The sequence below is a fragment of the Haliotis asinina genome, chromosome 1, assembly GCF_037392515.1.
Source record: "Haliotis asinina isolate JCU_RB_2024 chromosome 1, JCU_Hal_asi_v2, whole genome shotgun sequence".
Classification (NCBI taxonomy): domain Eukaryota; kingdom Metazoa; phylum Mollusca; class Gastropoda; order Lepetellida; family Haliotidae; genus Haliotis; species Haliotis asinina.
In genome coordinates, this window is record NC_090280.1 from 49213509 (window position 1) to 49229345 (window position 15837).

The window sequence follows — 15837 nt, forward strand, 5'->3', positions numbered from 1 at the left end:
AGAATGGTTGATATTCTCTAGCCTCAGTGAGTGAGTGAGTTAATATTTAACCTCACATCGGCAATATCTTAGTCATATCGTGACGAGAACATTTAACAATGAAAAGAGCATATATACATCATAAAAACCCGTCAACGAAGGACAGTAAAACAACTAGTGAGTGAGTGAGTGAGTTAATGTTTAACGTCACATCGGCAATATTGCAGCCATATCGTGACGAGAACCAATAATAATATGAATGGTAAAAACCTGTCAACGAAGGACAGTAAAACAACTAGACTATCACAGACAGACATGTAAAACTAGTAATTAATCTAAAAAAATAACTCTAGAGGACGACACAATATAAAAACAGGCTATAGACCGCCAACAACTGAAGGAAGATCACCATACCAGGGTCCATGGGGACTTACAGTACCTTTGCTACCTGCATGGACCCTAGCTGGATTTACACCATCCTTTCAGCCGTTGGCGATTGTGCGAACGTTTAGCCAAATATTTAAAAGAACAAATATACTACGTTTAAAATCGGGTGAGCAAAAATTAAACTGAGAAAAGTTTTGGGACTTACGTACCCTCTCAGGAGGACAATAATTTTACGATACTTTAACCCCTTTGAGGATACAGCCACTAACAATACCAGTTGCTAATTTATACTACCGATAATTAAAATACACCTATCTACAACACAGTAATCAAAATTCAGTCATGAAATCAATTTCTTTTAAAAAGCCAATAATTAAATGGACACTAACAGTGGTAAAAAGATCCTTAACGGTTTTGACATTGAAGTATTTACCCCTTGTGATGGAGAATTCAACACAGTCAAGCAAGATGTGCTTGACTGTGACTCTCTCATCACAAGGGATACAAAACGGAGGATCCTCACCTGTCAACCTGTGTATATCTTGTATGGCCAGTACGACATCGTCGCATGATTACTTCCTCAAATCTGGACTGACAACCCAAGTAGGTATAACCAATGTAGGGTTATATTTCATGTAGTTTATTTATACCCACTTGGGTGTCCCACTTCTTTTGCATCAGGTCACGAATAAAAGATCTAATTGTAGCTTTATAATCAGAATGTGGAATAAGAAGTGGTGTCACAGATTTGTTGAGTGCTTCCTTGGCACCAAAATCAGCCACTGTGTTCCCAGAAATGCCAGCATGGCTAGGTAACCAACAAAAGACGATGTCGTATTGGCCGGTAGCAGGATTATTAAACAGTTCAATAATTTCTATTAAAAGTGGATGTTTGGAAGAAAGATTTTTAATAGCCTGAAGGCAAGAAAGAGAGTCTGAATAGATTACATGCTGTTTATGTTTGGGGTGTCTTTCAATATATTTAAGAGCTGTTAATATAGCGGTTGCTTCCGCTGTGAAAATAGAGCTGTGATCCGGTAATCTTGAAGAGATTGTTTTGGACCCAAGGACTGTGGCACAAGCCACTGCACCATCACCCTTGGATCCATCTGTGAATAAGGATTTATATGTATTGTATTTACTTTTTAATTGATTAAATTCTTGTTTATATTGTAATTCATTAGTCTCTGACTTTCTAAATGTTGTCAGTGTAAGGTCAACTTGTGGTCTCACCAATTGCCATGGAGGAGAAGAAAGTAAACGGGAAGGAGCTATTTTTTCTAGCTGAATGCCAGCAGCAGAAAGGAAAGGTTTCACTCTTATTCCAAGAGGTGGAACAAGAGAAGACTGCTTGTTATACAAATCCTCATACAAAGGATTAAAGACACAGTTATAGGCAGGGTTTGATTTGTTGGAACACAATTTTGTTACATACTGTAAAGTTAATTTTATACGGCGTTGATTAAGACATGGTTCATCAGCCTCGACATAGAGGCTGTCAACAGGTGATGTTCGAAAAGAGCCAAGACAAAGTCTGATACCTTGATGGTGAACAGAATCTAAAAGTTTTAGGTTGCTTTTGCAGGCTCCACCATATATAATGGAACCATAATCAAGTTTCGAACGAATCAATGATCGATAAAGTTGTAAGAGGGTAACATGATCCCCTCCCCACTTAGAATGTGAAACAACTTCCAACAAGTCAAGTGCCTTCAGACATTTAGTTTTGAGGTATTTGATATGTGGTAGAAACGTTAAATGTGAGTGAAAAATTAAACCCAAGAACTTGGCCTCCTTTACAACTGTAATGGGAGTTTCATTGAGAAACAGTTCAGGGTCTTTATGCGGCTTATACTTTCTACAAAAATGTATACAGTTAGTCTTGGTTTTAGAAAATTTGAAACCGTTTTCAAGACACCATTTATTAATCTTGTTTAAACACAACTGCAGTTGCCGCTCAATGGTATGCATATTTTTACCACGACAAGAAATATTAAAATCATCCACAAATAACAATCCATCAATTGAATCGTTTAAAACTTTTGATAAACTGTTTATCTTAACACTAAATAATGTTACTGACAAAATACTGCCTTGTGGGACACCCTGATCCTGACTGTAATGATCAGACAGGGTCGACCCCCCTCGGACATGAAATTGTCTGTCTTCTAAAAACTGTGATATGAAAAGGGGTAAACGACCTCGCAAACCAAAGTCATGGAGATCTTTCAAAATGCCATACTTCCATGTCGTATCGTATGCCTTTTCAAGATCGAAAAAAAATCGATACAGCATGTTGTTTATTTAGCATGGAATGTTTGATGAAAGACTCTAAGCGTACCAAATGATCGATGGTACTACGATTTTTCCGGAAACCACATTGAATGTCAGTGATAAGGTTGTTGGTTTCCAGGTGCCAAACTAGACGATTATTAACCCTTCGTTCCATTGTCTTGCAAACACAGCTAGTTAAAGAAATTGGTCTGTAATTAGATGGATCTGTGTAATCCCGGCCAGGTTTAGGAATAGGAATGATTATGGCATTTCGCCATGGGAAATTACCAGAAGTCCAGGTACTGTCAAAGATATTTAGTAATGTTTCTAAACACGAGTCAGGTAGATGTTTAAGGAGCTGATAATGAATATTATCGGCTCCTGAAGCAGTGTCATGGGCTTGCCCAAATGCAGTATGGAGCTCTTGAACTGAAAAGATTTCATTATAATCCTCTCCATTATCTGAACTAAAATTAGTTGACTTTTTTTCTTGCTGATTTTTAAACTTCTGAAAGGTTGGTGGATAATTGGATGATGAGGAATGTTTAGCTAATGTTTCACCTAAGTTGTTAGCAATATCAGATCTTTCTGTTGAAAAATTGTCTCCCTCTTTAAGATGGTGTACACTACATTTGGAACCTTTACCTTTAATCTTCTTCACTATATTCCATACCTCAGAAATAGGTGTTCGTGAGGTTATTTTGGAAACATAGTTTTGCCATGACTCTCGTTTATGCTGTTTAAATGTACGACGAGCCTTGGCGTTTGAAATTTTAAACTGGTTTAAATTATGGACTGTTGGATGCCGGCGAAAATATTTTTCTGCCTTTTTCCTAACCTTTCGAGCTTGTTTGCAGTCAATGGTAAACCATGGTTTACGAATGTGTGGAACCATAGAGGAATTGGGAATACAATCATCAGCAATCATATTTAATTCACCAGAAAACAGCTGAATAGGATCAGACGCATTTAAAAAGATTTCGGGTTTTAATCTGTTTGTGCATAAGGTCTCAAATAAAGACCGATCTGCCTTGTTAAAGTTCCACCTTGACGACGGTGCAGCATCACTTGGGTTTATGGCTGTGAGTATAGTGGGAAAATGATCACTTCCACAAAGATCATCGTGGACTGACCATTCAAATTCATTGTATAAGCTGGTATCCGCAACTGTTAAATCTAGAGAGGAGTATGAGCCAGGTGCAGGGTGAAGATATGTGTTAGAATTATCATTGAAAATACATAAATCAGAATTGGTGAAGAAATCCTCAAGAATCTTTCCTTTTGTGTTGGTGTTATTGCTACCCCAAAGCGGATTATGACCATTTAAATCTCCCATGATAATGCAAGGTTTTGGGAGTTGATCATAAAGCATCTGAAGATCAGATTGCTGCAGAGACGATGATGGCGGAATATACAATGAACACAATGTGAAAACAATACGCAGAGTAACACGCACTGCAACTGCCTGAAGAGGGGTATTGAGAGGAACAGTGCTGTGGATAGTTCCATGAATCACCAAAATAGAGGACCCCCAGTAGCCTTAGCACCTGGAGGGGAGAAACAGTTGTAGGCATTATAGTGCCTTAAATCAAAATTATGTGTGGATTTGAGGTATGTTTCCTGTAAACATATTGCTGATGGTTTAAAGTCTTGAATTAAAAGCTGTAAATCATTAAACTTATTCCGTATGCCTCTACAGTTCCACTGTATTATATTTTGAGAACTCATGGAGGTTCTACAGGAGATCTGGGACAGTTTCTACTCCGCTCCCTAATCTGCGGAGTGATATCCATGTGTAAAGGTTCAAATGGATTATGAACCTCCACAGGGACCGTCAAGGGCACTGGGACCTCAACATGTTTCAGAGTTCTTGATTCTTTCTTTTTTAACGATTTCCTTTCTCTTTTCGTTAACCGTTCCGTGTTTGTTTCTGGTTGGGACTCAGCAGATTGGGACACAGCAGATGTCTCCGTCACAGGCTTCGGAGATGTCTCAGTCTGAGTCTCCGATGTAGATTCACCAGAAATGGTATACAATTTTATTTGCTTGTTCAACACCCAGGATATTGCAGTCTGGCAGCCATTATCCACTTTTTGAACACTGGAAGACACGGCTGCAGAGTAAGAATTTGGGGAAGGAGTTACAGTTGAAAGATCTGCTACAAGTTTTTTTGCTTCTGAAAAAGAGATGTTATTTGAGTACTTGATTTTACTGATTTTGACTTCTCTCTCAAAGTTTGGACACATCTTTGAAGATGACATGTGCTTGCCATGGCAATTTGCACACTTGACATCATTTGTACAATCAAAGGCGTCATGCTGTTCACTACAACGGAAGCACACTGAATCATTCTTACAGAACCTGGCACCATGTCCAAATTGCTGACATTTGAAGCAACGAAGTGGATTAGGGATAAATATATTCACTCCAAGGTTGAAATATCCTGCTTTGATAGAATCTGGAAGTTTAGAGAGAGCAAATGTCAAAAGGTAAGTATTTGTAGAAACAACTTTATCATGATCTTTCCTTGTAAAACGTTTAACAGAAATAACACCTTGAGATTTGAGTTCTGCAACAATGTCATCCTCTGACATGTCACACAGGCATTTTGAGCGATCCCGGACAATGCCTTTACACGTGTTTAGTGACTTGTGTGCAGAGAGAGTGACCTCAGAATCAGCAAAGTAGTGAGCAATAAGCAAGTTCACAGACTGCTGTTTCGTGGCACATTCGACCAGCAGACAACCACTACGAAGACGAGTGACACTTTTCACAGTACCATAAATACCCTCTATAGATTTTGAAATAACAAACGGATTGATCTTCAGTGGTGTACCGTTAGTTTCCTCCACAACCAGAAATCGTGGCCAGGAATTAGGGTTAACTGCAGGACATTCATCATCTGACGATGAAATTGTGTCTGTTTCTACGTGTCTTCGTTTATTTGTAGAACGAGAACCAGCATATTGTAGGTGTGCCATGTTGTAAAGAAGTAAATTCGACATCCCTGCTCCCCACCCGCCATCGAGTGTCAACAAGGACGACATAGCAGTGGAAACCAAACTGCAACACCAGAGTTACAAGGATGTTATACTCCAGCAATTGGGACATGAAAAGCTATGAAAACAAAAAGAATAAATGTCAGGCTGGTTCGGTCCATGACATCATTCCCAAGAACCACAGATTTCAGAGGCCCATATTACCAGATTGGCCCATGAGCCACCGCCTTCTGGCATAGGACTCTAGGCAATGTAATACATCAATATATGTTTGTATATTTCAGATCAAAAGGACCAATACCCAATAAGTTAAAAGCGCAAAAATAAATTCTATGCACAGGGCTTGGCGTGACCAGCCGATTGATAGAACCGGGCCAGTTCTACCACCCGTCTAGGTGAAGTCAGGGCCAAAGTGGTGTGTTAGACAATAGGAACACAGTTCCAGGCTCCTATTGCCCTCAACCACCAGGATCCCTTTCTCCACCGACACAGGGCCGCAACTCACGGCTAACGGGTTGGTGGACCAAATATCCCCCCGGGTCCACAACGGGGGTGTCGTCGAGCTCTTAGCGCTACCCAGCACCCACCACGAGGAGGTGGCTCGCCACGGCTGCCAGTAAAACAACTAGAATATCACAATTTTAATTAAAACTAGCATGGAAAGTTAAAACTAATAGCACTATTTAGACAATACAATATAAAAACAGACTATAGATCGCCAACAACAGAAGGTAGGTCACCACACTAGGAACCATGGGGACTTACAGTACCTTTGCTACCTACATGGACCCTAGTTGGATTTACACCATCCCTTCAGCTGCCGGAGATTGTACGAAAAGGTAGCCGAAATTGAAAGCACGTGAATACTACGATTAAAATCCTGGTAGACTTAAATTTACTGTGAATGTTTGTGGACTTACGTACCCTCTGAGGAGGACAATAATTTTACAATACTTCAACCCCCTTTGAGGGCACAGCCACCAACAATTCAAGTTACTAATTCAAACTACCAATCATTGAAACACATCTATTTACACAACATAACATTAAAAATTCCACCAAAAAATCAATCTCTTTTTTAAAAAAACAATAATTAAATATGAATTAACACTAGTAAAAAGATCTTTCATTGTTTTAACTGTAAAATACTTATCCCTTGTGATGGAGAATTCATCACAGTCAAGCAGAATATGCTTGACTGTAACTCTCTCATCACAAGGGATACAAAACGGAGTACCCTCACCTTTCAAAAGGTGCACATGAGTATATCTAGTATGGCCAATACGACATCGTCGTAAAAAAAACTCTTCAAATCTCGACTGACAACCCAAGTAGGTGTAACCAATATACGGTTTTATTTCATGTAATTTATTTATACCTACTTGGATGCCCCACGTCTTCTGCATCAGATCACGGATGTAAGTTCTAATGCTAACTTTATCAGAGTATGGAATAAGAAGTGGTGTCACAGATTTGTTGAGTGCTGCCTTGGCAGCAAGATCGGCCATCACGTTACCGGAAATGCCTACGTCGCTGGGTAACCAACAAAAGACGATGTCGTATTGACCAGTGGCAAGATTATTATACAATTCAATAATTTCAATTAAAAGTGGATGTTTACAAGATATATTTTTAACAGCCTGAAGGCAAGAAAGAGAGTCTGAATAGATTATATATTGTTTACGTTTCGGGTGTCTTTGAATATATTTAAGAGCCGTTAGTATGGCGTTAGCTTCTGCTGTAAAAATAGAACTGTTATCTGGTAATCTAGAAGATATTGTTTTGGATCCAATGACAGTGGCAGAAGCCACAGCGCCACCGTCCTTGGACCCATCTGTAAATAAGGCTTTATAATTGCTATATTTATGTTTAAATTGGTTGTATTCTTGTTTATACTGTAATTCATTCGTTTCTTATCATTTAAATGTGGTCAATGTTAGGTCAACGTGTGGCCTAACCAGTTGCCAAGGAGGAGAAGAAAGAGGACGGGAAGGAGCTATGTTTTCCAGCTCAATGCTGGCAGCAGAAATAAGTGGTTTTATTCTTAAACCAAGAGGCGGAACAAGAGAAGATTTCCTATTGTATAAATCGTCATACAAAGGATGAAAACACAGTTATAGGCAGGGTTTGACTCATTTGAATATAGTTTTGTTACATACTGTAACGCTAATTTTATACATCGCTGCTCAAGAGATAGTTCATCAGCCTCGACATACAGGCTGTCAACAGGTGAAGTTCTAAAGGAGCCAAGACAAAGTCTTAGACCTTGGTGATGGAGAGGATCAAGAAGTTTAAGGTTGCTTTTGCAGGCTCCAGCATAGACGATGGAGCCATAATCAAGTTTGGAACGAACGAGTGATCGATAAAGATGGAGAAGGGTAGCTTGATCCCCTCCCCATTTTGAATTTGAAACCACTTTCAACAACTCAAGTTCTTTCAGGCATTTAGTTTTAAGTGAGTTAATATGTGGTAAAAACGTTAAATGTGAATCAAAGATTAGACCAAAGAACTTGGCCTCCGTCACAACTTTAATGGGCGTCCCATCTAGAGACAGTTCAGGGTCTTTATGTGGTTTGTATTTACGACAAAAATGTATGCAGTTAGTTTTCGATTTGGAAAATTTAAAGCCGTTTTCGAGACACCATTTATTAATCTTGTTTAAAGACAACTGCAATTGCCGTTCAATGGTATGCATATTTTTACCACGACAGGAAATATTAAAATCATCCACAAAAAGTGATCCATCAATCGAATCATTTAAAACCTTGGATAAACTGTTGATTTTAATACTGAATAAAGTGACGGACAAAATACTGCCTTGTGGGACACCCTGATCCTGATTGTAATGATCAGACAGGGTTGAACCCACTCGGACTTGAAATTGCCTGTCTTTTAAAAACTCTGATATAAAAAGAGGCAAACGGCCTCTCAAACCAAACTCATGTAAATCCTTCAAAATGCCATGCTTCCAGGTTGTATCATAAGCTTTCTCAAGATCAAAGAAAATTGATACAGCATGTTGTTTATTGACCATAGCATTTTTAACGAAGGATTCCAAATGGACCAAATGATCAATGGTACTACGATTTTTCCTGAAACCACATTGAATATTTGTTATTAGGTTATTGGTTTCAAGATACCAAACCAATCAGTTATTCACCATACGCTCCATGGTTTTGCAGACACAGCTCGTAAGCGATATCGGTCTGTAATTTGATGGATCTGTATGATCCTTACCAGGTTTTGGTATTGGAACTACAATGGCATTACGCCATGAAGGAGGAAATTCTCCAGACGTCCATATTTTGTCAAATATATCTAAAAGTGTCAATAGGCATGGTTCCGGTAAGTGTTTCAGTAGCTGCTAATGGATATTATCATCAACCGCTGCTGTGTCATGAGCTTGCTCAAGAGCTGTATGTAGCTCATTTTAGGAAAACACTTCATTGTAATCTTCACCATTATTTGATTCAAAATTAAGGTTTTTCTTTTCCTGTAACTTCTGGTATCTCTGAAATTCAGGAACATAATTTTCTGATGAAGAATTTTTGGCAAGCGTTTCGCCAAGTTTATTGGCAATTTGAGATGTGTCAGTAATCAACCATCTTTAAGATGGTGAACAGCAGATTTCGAACCTTTGCCTTTTATTCTCTGAACCATGTTCCATACCTTGGACACTGGTGTGCGTGAATTAATCCTGGAGACATAGTTCCTCCAGGACTGCCGTTTGTTTTGTTTGAACGTACGACGTGCCTTCGCATTTAGTACTTTAAACTTATTTAAGTTATGGACAGTTGGATGATTTCGAAAATAATTCTCTGCTCTTTTCCTCACCTTTCTAGCCTGTTTACAGTCTGTGTTAAACCACGGCTTCCGTACATGTGGATTTGTAGAGGATTGTGGTATGCATACTGCAGCTATCTCATTTAAAACGTCAGAAAAACGCTGAATTTTATCACGTATTTGACTGAAACATGAAGGTTGGAGTTTAGATGAGCACAATGTTTTAAATAAGGACCAATCTGCCTTAGAAAAATTCCATCTTGTGTAAGATGGAGCTTCAGATGGGGAAATTTCTGATAAAATAGTTGGAAAGTGGTCACTTCCACAGAGGTCATTGTGGACTGTCCAATCAAATTCATGAAGTAGATTAGAGTCTGCAAGAGACAAATCTAGAGAAGAGTAGGTGCCTGTTGCAGGATGCAGATATGTATTTGAGTCATCATTGTATATACAGAGTTCATTATTGGATATAAAATCTTCCAGTATGTTACCTTTACTGTTTGTATTTGTACCACCCCAGAGTGGGTTGTGGCCATTCAAATCACCCATTATAAGGCACGGTTTCGGAAGTTGATCATAGAGAGATTGTAGATCAGATAGTTGGAGTGCTGAAGAAGGCGGAATATACAAAGAGCATAATGTAAGTGCAACGTGAAGAGTAAGTCGCACTGCAACGGCTTGGAGATTAGTGGTAAGAGTTACAGGGCTATGATTAACGTCTTGTTTGACAAGTATTGACGATTCCCCAGAGGCTCTGTCACCCGGAGGTGAAAAATAATGATACGCATCACATTGACGTAACTTAAAAAGATCTGTTTGTTTCAGATGCGTTTCCTGCAGACATATTGCTCGTGGTGCAAAATCTTGGACCAATAGCTGCAATTCATTAAAATTGGTTCTTACCCCTCTACAATTCCACTACGCTATATTTGGTGAATGATTCATCACTTTGGTGCATTTATTGGTGATCTACCACGCCTTGATCTAGAAGGCGATAAACTCCCTGTCCGGTGATGGATAAGTTCAGACGTATCCATATCTTCGAGGGACCCAAACTTATTAAAAAGCTGAATCTCATCTTTTGAACCCTTAGCGACTCTATCGCTTTGGTTGATTCTGGTAAGATTTTGGTTTCCTTTCACAGTTTGTGCGACTTGATGTCCAGGTACAGCTTTTGACTGACACGAATCTGATTTGGATTTGGAATGAACATTTCGACCAGAGGACTTTCTATCATCTAGCTGAGTCTTTGGACTTGCGGAGTCCTGTGACAAAGGCATAGGCTGAGGCTGAGATGGCGTCATGGCTGCAGTCTGAGTAGCAGAGTCTCCTCGTGGTAATAATTCTTGATTTGTGATGGGTTCAGGAGAATTAGATTTTATCCATGTCAGCTCTGTCTGACATTCAACTGAGAGTGTAGTCGTGGGTGGTCTTTTACTAACAGAAGCGTAAGAGTCATTTGGGTAAACAGAGGGAACAAGCTTCTTAGCTTCAGCATAGCTGATATTTTGAGAATGTTTTATTTTATTGACTTCCATTTCCCTCTTCCATATCGGACAATCTTTTGATGAGGAGGAATGCTTTCCTGAACAGTTGACACATTTTGTAAAGTTATTTGTACAGTCTTCTGTAACATGAGATTGCTTCCCACAATGAGCACAAGTAATACGGTTGGAGCAAGAATTTATCCCATGACCAAATTTCTGGCATTTAAAGCACCTCAGTGGATTTGGTATATACACTTCAACTGGAAGATTGCAATACCCAGCTTTGATTGACTTTGGTGCCGTTGGAGAGACAAATGACAATAAATATGTGTTTGTGAGAACTACTTCAGAATTGTGACGCCTCGTAAAACGTTTCACGTGCGTGACACCTTGATCTTTCAGTTCAACCATGATGTCAAGCTCCGTCATGTCCTCTAAAAGATGATCTCGATCCCTGACAATGCCTTTACTTGAATTCAGTGTACGATGGATTGACACTAAAACAGGGCATCCGGCCAACGTATCAACTGACAGCAGGTTGGTTGCTTGTTGTCGTTTACTACATTCTATGAGTAACGACCCAGATCTCTGTCTCCTGATATTTTTCACGTCTCCTGCAATACCATACACTGCTTTGGAAACAGCAAACGGATTGAGTTTAATTGGTTTTTTATCCACAGATTCTATCACTAGAAATCTCGGCCAATAGTCTACCTGTTTCAATGGTCGATAACTGTCATTTGTGCTTTGGTCATTATCAAGCTGACGTTTTTTTCTCAGGGGGGTTTCAGGTTCCATGTTAATGTATATAAGATTCATCATCCCAGCTCCCCACCCACCACCGAGTATCATAAAGACAATGCTATCTACAAGTGGATCTCCGACCTGCAGCACCAAGGATACTGGGATGATATACTCCAGCAGAAGGATTAAACAAGTAATCGGTCTACCAGATTGGCCCATGAGCCATCGCCTTCTGGCACCAGCATCTAGGCAAATTTTATCAAATTTGAAAATTCATATATCATACAATATATACTTAAAACCAATTATGTCAACATTGTGTCCAAGCCAAATAGTTATTGAGCAACGAAATATAGTGCTCAGGGCTCGGCATGAGCAGCCGATTGGTTGAACCGGGCCCATTCAACCACCCGTCCAGGTGAAGTAAGGGTCGAAGGGGTGTGTTGGGCAAAGGGAGCACGATTACAGGCCCCCAGCGCCCTCAACCCCCAGACTCCCGTCCTCCACCGACACAGGACCGCAACCCACGGCAAACGGGTTGGTGGACCAAATATGCCCCCGGGTCCACAACAGGGGTGTTGGCGAGCTCTTGGCGTTACCCAGCACCCACCACGAGGAGGTGGCTCGCCACGGGTGCCTACAAACATTTGACAACAGGGATTTGTGGCAATAATATATGCAAGAATAAACTACAAAAATCTTTCAGTTAGCTTAATATATCTATGTACATGTTCAAATAATACTTTGTTTTCAGCAAGTGACAGAGTGGCATGACCAAACAACAATAGATCTAAATTAATGGGTATGCGATGTTTAACGATAGTATTTACATTTACAGTCAATTCTTTACGCTGCGGTGTGCATAAAGAACATTCTAAAATGTAATGCCATGAGTTTTGACAAGAACAACCACAAGTACAAGAAGCATCTGATCTTAATTAATTCTGAATATATCGTAATTTAGCTGACTTGTATTGTACCTTGGTTTTGTGTGGAGAATGTTAAGTTTCCTTGCACCAGATCAAAAGAAAGATGGGGCTACAGTTATTTTACTTTGACGTTGTAATTTAAAGCCTGTTAAAGACTCTATATGTCTTATTGCTATGGGAATATCGTTCGACATTCGTATCGTGGATGGAAAAAAGTTGATGAGGAAAGTTTCAATCTCGTAAATGGAAGGGAGAAGTTTAAAGAGTTGCGAAGATTGTAAGATGATTTTTGGCCTACATATGTTATTAATAGTTCTTGGAGGTAAGGTGGTCTAATTTTGTGAAGAATTTTATGAAACAAGCAAATTTTTCTAAATCGCTTACGTTCACAAATTGTTTCCCAACCAGTTTCAAAATCAAATTATGATCACGAGATGTATATTTGGGAGGTCCTGTCACTATACGAGCAGCTTCTAACTGTAACTGTTCCAGAGAGTTAGTTTGTTCTGTTGTACAACCATCCCACAATTCACAAGCATATTCAAAATGAGGACGAATGAAAACAGCGTAAATCTTATTAAGCGTTGTCCTTTTTAACAAAAACTTTAACTTTCTCATGGAATTTATCATTTTGGAGGTTTTCTTTAAAATATCATTAATGTGATGAGACCAGCCTCCATTTGAAGGTAATGTTACACCAAGATGTTTATGGAAAGGTACAGTTTTAATATTGCAGACGTCAAAATGTAAATTGTCTAGCTTGTCACTTGCTATTGTCGAGAACAATACAGCTTCAGTCTTATCAGGATTATATTTGAGTAACCACTTTTTAGTCCAATCACTTAACGTGCTTAAGGTTTCGTTCATAGTTGTTTGTAATGACTGCATGTTATTGGAAGGTGCACCGAGTGATGCATCATCAGCAAACATTCTTGTTGAACAATTTAATACATCGGCTGTTTCGTTTACATACACAATGGAAAGAAAGGGACCCAAGACTGAACCCTGTGGGACTCCAGCTTGTAGTTTTCTCGAATGAGATAATGTGCCAGTTACATAAAACAGATTGGGTACGTTTGCTTATGTAACTGGCAAGCCAGGCTAATAAGTCACCTTTAACACCATACATATCCAGTTTCAATAATAGCCCTCTGTGCCAGACTCGATCAAAAGCTTTAGAAAGATCACAAAATACCATACAGTAGGTTTTTGTTTTTGTTATCAAGTGATGTACATACATTGTGGTAAATTTCTATAAGTTGGTGTACAGTAGAGTGGCCATGCTGAAATCCAGACTGATGTTTGTACAATAATTTTGCTGTCAAGAAAGTAGTTATTCAGATGTTTAAAAAACAACTCTTTCACATATTTTACCGACACAACAAATGAGTGATATTGGCCTATAATTAGATGCAACGGAATTATCACGTTTCTTAAATAGCGACATAACATGGACCTTTTCCCAAACGTTTGGGAAAGTACTCAATCGAAGAGAAAGACTGAATAATAAACAAATAACTCTGCACATTGAGTTGACGGTCTTCTTCAACAATTGATGGCTAATTTTATCTGGCCTGGTTGCTTTCTTGGAAGGAATTGAATTAATGATATCAGAGATTTCTCTCACTGTTATAGTTATCATATCAATTGACGCATTAGTTCTTTGAAAAAAATTAGGAAGTTCTATGCATTCATCACTAAGGTTCGAAATTGGTTGAAAATAATGACTGAGCTTGTTAGCTTTACCCAAATCAGGAAAAATAGATGGGCGCTCATCGTTACTGTTCTCTTTTAAGAATGGAAAAGTTAAACAGGAACCGGATGATTTCACAATGTAGCGTAAAGCTTTCCAATAAGAAGATTTACAGAAACAATTGAATATTTTAGAATCATATTCTGGTAAATGGGGACTTGAAGTTAACCTGGATAAAACCAATATAGTTGTTTTTAGAAGAGGTGGGCGCTTGTCAGCTAAAGAAAAATGGTATTATAAGGACTCCGTTATTGATGTTGTGAATTCATATAGATATCTTGGTATTATATTTTCATCCACATTTAAAATGAATAAATGTACAAACGATCTAGCACTGAGAGGAAAAAGGGCATTATTGCAAATTTTATACAACTTAAGAAAGATTGATGTGGTTGATCCGAAGGTATTCTTTAAAATATTTGACTCACAAATTCAACCAATATTACTTTATGGAGCGGAGTTATGGGGGGTTAGCTGCATTGAAAACATAGAAAAAATTCATGTCCTCGCATGTAAGAGATATTTATATGTAGGATTACAAACGCCTAACGTTATAATATATGGCGAATGCGGACGATATCCTTTATACATAAATGCCTTATGTCGAGTTATTAAATATTGGTTAAAACTTACAGAAATGCACCCTGGTAGAATACCCAAAAAGTCATATGATATGTTATTGTATTTAGATAACATTGGGCAAAATAATTATGCTTCTCATATTCGTAATATACTTTTTTCACATGGATTTGGCTTTGTATGGTTGGCACAAGGTGTAGGTAATAAAGTCGATTTCCTTAGATGTTTTAAAGATGTATGTATAAATATGTTTTACCAATCCTGGCATTGTACTCTTCACAGCAGTGCACGCTACGATTTGTACAGAGAGTGTAAAAGTCTGCTGGTTACTGAGAAATATCTAAGCGTTATACATGAATTTAAATATCCTAATGTTCTTATCAAATTCCGAGCAGGCTTACTACGATTGAAACAAAATGAAGGAAGATGGCTAAATATTGATGTATCTTTACGCACATGTCCTCTTTGTAAATTCGGTATAGAGGATGAATTCCATTTCCTTTTAGTATGCAAGTATTATTCTGAAGAAAGACTGCGTTATTTTCCACATGTCTATAACCGAATTCCAAATATATTTATATTCAAAAGCTTGTTATCTTCAGCGTCCAGGGTATCATTGCTAAATGTATGCAAATATATATATACTGCTTACAAAAAGAGGCAGACTTTGTTAAACGCCTAATTGTTCTACGTCATGTTCCAATATATTCTGATTGTATATGTGTTAAATGTATATGGGCCGGTGGCCTTCATGCATAATAAAGATCTATCTAAGATTTACTTTCTGCATACATTTTAAATAAAAGTTCATCCAAGTTTGAGTAAAACATTTCTTTGGCATAGGTTATTATCTTTGTTACGTTGCTTCCTATATTTTGTAAAGTGAACATCCTTCCATGTTCTTAAAGCTTTTTTCCCTTATC

General features: G+C 38.4%; 2 protein-coding genes across 2 annotated transcripts; one reads left to right on the forward strand and one right to left on the reverse strand.

The window, feature by feature from the left end:
- Positions 1-4364: 4364 nt before the first annotated feature.
- Positions 4365-5621, reverse strand: LOC137273285 (uncharacterized). Its single transcript, XM_067805837.1, has one exon. It carries the CDS (start codon positions 5619-5621, stop codon positions 4365-4367), a length of 1257 nt encoding a protein of 418 aa, XP_067661938.1.
- A 9021-nt stretch (positions 5622-14642) lies between these two features.
- Positions 14643-15596, forward strand: LOC137273294 (uncharacterized). Its single transcript, XM_067805849.1, has one exon. It carries the CDS (start codon positions 14643-14645, stop codon positions 15594-15596), a length of 954 nt encoding a protein of 317 aa, XP_067661950.1.
- Positions 15597-15837: the final 241 nt, after the last annotated feature.

Excerpts from the sequence above, each read along its gene's own strand:
- LOC137273285 (XM_067805837.1), bottom strand. The coding sequence starts at position 5,621 with ATGGCACACCTACAATATGCTGGTTCTCGTTCTACAAATAAACGAAGA.
- LOC137273294 (XM_067805849.1), top strand. The coding sequence starts at position 14,643 with ATGAATAAATGTACAAACGATCTAGCACTGAGAGGAAAAAGGGCATTA.